We start from the raw sequence: 2,857 nt of genomic DNA on the forward strand, positions 1-2,857 counted from the left end.
ACCGTCTGGGACGCGGGCCTGGACCGAGAGCGGCTGTGCGGCCAGGCCCCTCAGTGCGTGCTGGCCTTCGACGTGGTCAGCTTCTCCCAGGAGCAGTTCCGGCTGGTGCACGTGGAGGTGTCGGTGAGGGACATCAACGACCATGCTCCGCGCTTCCCCCGGGCCCAGATTCCCGTGGAGGTGTCCGAGGGCGCGGCCGTGGGCACGCGCATCCCCCTGGAGGTGCCCGTGGACGAGGACGTGGGCGCCAATGGGCTGCAAAGCGTGCGCCTGGCAGAGCCCCACAGCCCCTTCCGCGTGGAGCTGCAGACGCGCGCGGACGGTGCCCAGTGCGCCGACTTGGTGCTGCTGCAGGAGCTGGACCGCGAGAGCCAGGCCACCTACAGCCTGGGGCTGGTGGCCCAGGACGGCGGCCGCCCGCCGCGCTCCGCCACGGCAGCCCTCAGCGTGCGCGTGCTGGACGCCAACGACCACAGCCCGGCCTTCCCGCAGGGTGCCGTGGCGGAAGTGGAGCTGGCTGAGGACGCGCCCGTGGGCTCGCTCCTGCTAGACCTGGACGCGGCGGACCCCGACGAGGGCCCCAACGGCGACGTGGTGTTCGCCTTCGGGGCCCGCACCCCGCCCGAGGCGCGCCGCCTCTTCCGCCTGGACCCGCGCTCCGGCCGCCTCACCCTGGCGGGGCCCGTGGACTACGAGCGCCAGGACACTTACGAACTGGACGTGCGGGCGCAGGACCGCGGCCCCGGGCCCCGCGCCGCCACCTGCAAGGTCATCGTGCGCCTCCGCGACGTCAATGACAACGCTCCGGACATCTCCATCACCCCGCTGGCCGCCCCGGGCGCGCCTGCTGCCTCGCCCTTCCCCGCCGCCGCCGCCGCTCTTGGGGGAGCGGAGGCCACCTCGTCGACCGGGCCTGGGACGCCGGAGGCGGGCGCCGTCTCGCTGGTGCCGGAGGGGGCGGCTCGCGAGAGCCTGGTGGCGCTGGTCAGCACCTCGGACAGGGACTCGGGCGCCAATGGGCAGGTGCGTTGCGCCCTCTACGGGCACGAGCACTTCCGGCTGCAGCCTGCCTACGCGGGCAGCTACCTGGTGGTGACCGCGGCGTCCCTGGACCGCGAGCGCATCTCCGAGTACAACCTGACGCTGGTGGCCGAGGACCGCGGCGCGCCCCCGCTGCGCACAGTGCGGCCCTACACGGTGCGCGTGGGCGACGAGAACGACAACGCGCCGCTCTTCACACGGCCAGTCTATGAGGTGTCAGTGCGCGAGAACAACCCGCCGGGGGCCTACTTGGCCACGGTGGCCGCCAGGGACCCGGACCTGGGCCGCAACGGCCAGGTCACCTACTGGCTGCTGGAGGCCGAGGTGGGCCGGGCTGGGGGCGCCGTGTCCACCTACGTCTCCGTGGACCCAGCGACAGGGGCCATCTACGCGCTGCGCAGCTTCGACTACGAGACGCTTCGCCAGCTCGACGTGCGCATCCAGGCGAGCGACGGGGGCTCCCCTCAGCTCTCCAGCAGTGCCCTGGTGCAAGTGCGGGTGCTGGACCAGAACGACCACGCCCCGATCCTGGTGCACCCGGCGCCCGCCAACGGTTCCCTGGAAGTGGCGGTCCCCGGGCGCACAGCGAAGGACACGGCGGTGGCGCGCGTGCAGGCCCGGGACGCAGACGAGGGTGCCAACGGGGAGCTGGCCTTCGACCTGCTGCAGCAGGAGCCGCGAGAAGCCTTCGCCATCGGCCGCCGCACCGGGGAGATCGTGCTCACCGGCGACCTCTCGCAGGAGCCGCCCGGCCGAGTCTTCCGGGCGCTGCTAGTCATATCCGACGGCGGCCGCCCCCCGCTCTCCACCACCGCCACCGTCAGCTTCGTGGTGACGGCGGGCGCGGACGCGGGCTGGCGTCGCCGGCAGGCGCGGGGAACCCGGAGCGCTCTCGCCCGCCCGGCTCGCGGCTCGCGACGTCGGGGCCGGCGCTGCAGTGGGACACGCCGCTGATCATCATCATCGTGCTGGCCGGGAGCTGCACGCTGCTGCTGGCCGCCATCATCGCCATCGCCACCACCTGCAACCGCCGCAAGAAGGAGGTGCGCAAAGGGGGGCCCCGCCGGGAAGAGCGGCCCGGGGCGGCGGGCGGCGTAGCCTCGGCTCCCGGCTCCCCGGAGGAGGCCGCCCGGGGAGCCGGGCCCAGGCCCAACATGTTCGACGTGCTCACCTTCCCTGGCAGCGGCAAAGCGCCCTTTGGCAGCCCCGCGGCCGACGCGCCCCCGCCCGCGGTCGCCGCCGCGGCCGAAGTGCCGGGCTCGGAGGGCGGCGGTGCCACCGGGGAAAGCGCCTGTCACTTCGAGGGGCAGCAGCGGCTCCGCGGCGCGCACGCCGAGGTGAGGCCTTCCTTCGGCCGGGCGCCGCGCTCGGTGCTCCGCGGACAGGCTGGGGGAAGGGACTGGAGGGGCCTGGGGGTGCGTGCGCGGGAGACGCCTAACCTGTCGCACTTGTGTTTTTTGTTTTTGTTTTGTTTTGTTTTGTTTTCTGTCCAACCCTCACCCGTGCTTGCTGTCGGCATCCCTGGCTGCAGCCCTACGGCGCCTCCCCCGGCTTTGGCAAGGAGCCGGCGCCCCCTGTGGCTGTCTGGAAGGGACATTCCTTCAACACCATCTCCGGCCGGGAAGCGGAGAAGTTCAGCGGCAAAGACAGCGGCAAAGGGGACAGTGATTTCAACGACAGCGATTCCGACATCAGCGGGGACGCTCTGAAGAAGGACCTCATCAACCACATGCAGAGCGGTGAGGGCTCCTCCTTCACGCCGGGTTCAGTGCCCCCCTCCCCCCGCCCCGCCCCACCCTTGCTTTTCTCCGGGGTC

At 72.4% G+C, this 2,857-nt stretch overlaps 1 protein-coding gene across 1 annotated transcript in view; it reads left to right on the forward strand.

Moving 5' to 3' along the window:
• PCDH8 (protocadherin 8) overlaps nucleotides 1-2,857 on the forward strand; it is a 4,279-nt gene that overhangs the window by 628 nt on the left and 794 nt on the right. Inside the window, 3 exon segments of the mRNA XM_010846149.1 lie at nucleotides 8-1,882; nucleotides 1,885-2,378; nucleotides 2,573-2,780. Coding sequence (XP_010844451.1) covers nucleotides 8-1,882; nucleotides 1,885-2,378; nucleotides 2,573-2,780 — 2,577 coding nt within the window.

The sequence above is a fragment of the Bison bison genome, unplaced genomic scaffold (assembly GCF_000754665.1).
Source record: "Bison bison bison isolate TAMUID 2011002044 unplaced genomic scaffold, Bison_UMD1.0 scf7180017864232, whole genome shotgun sequence".
Classification (NCBI taxonomy): domain Eukaryota; kingdom Metazoa; phylum Chordata; class Mammalia; order Artiodactyla; family Bovidae; genus Bison; species Bison bison.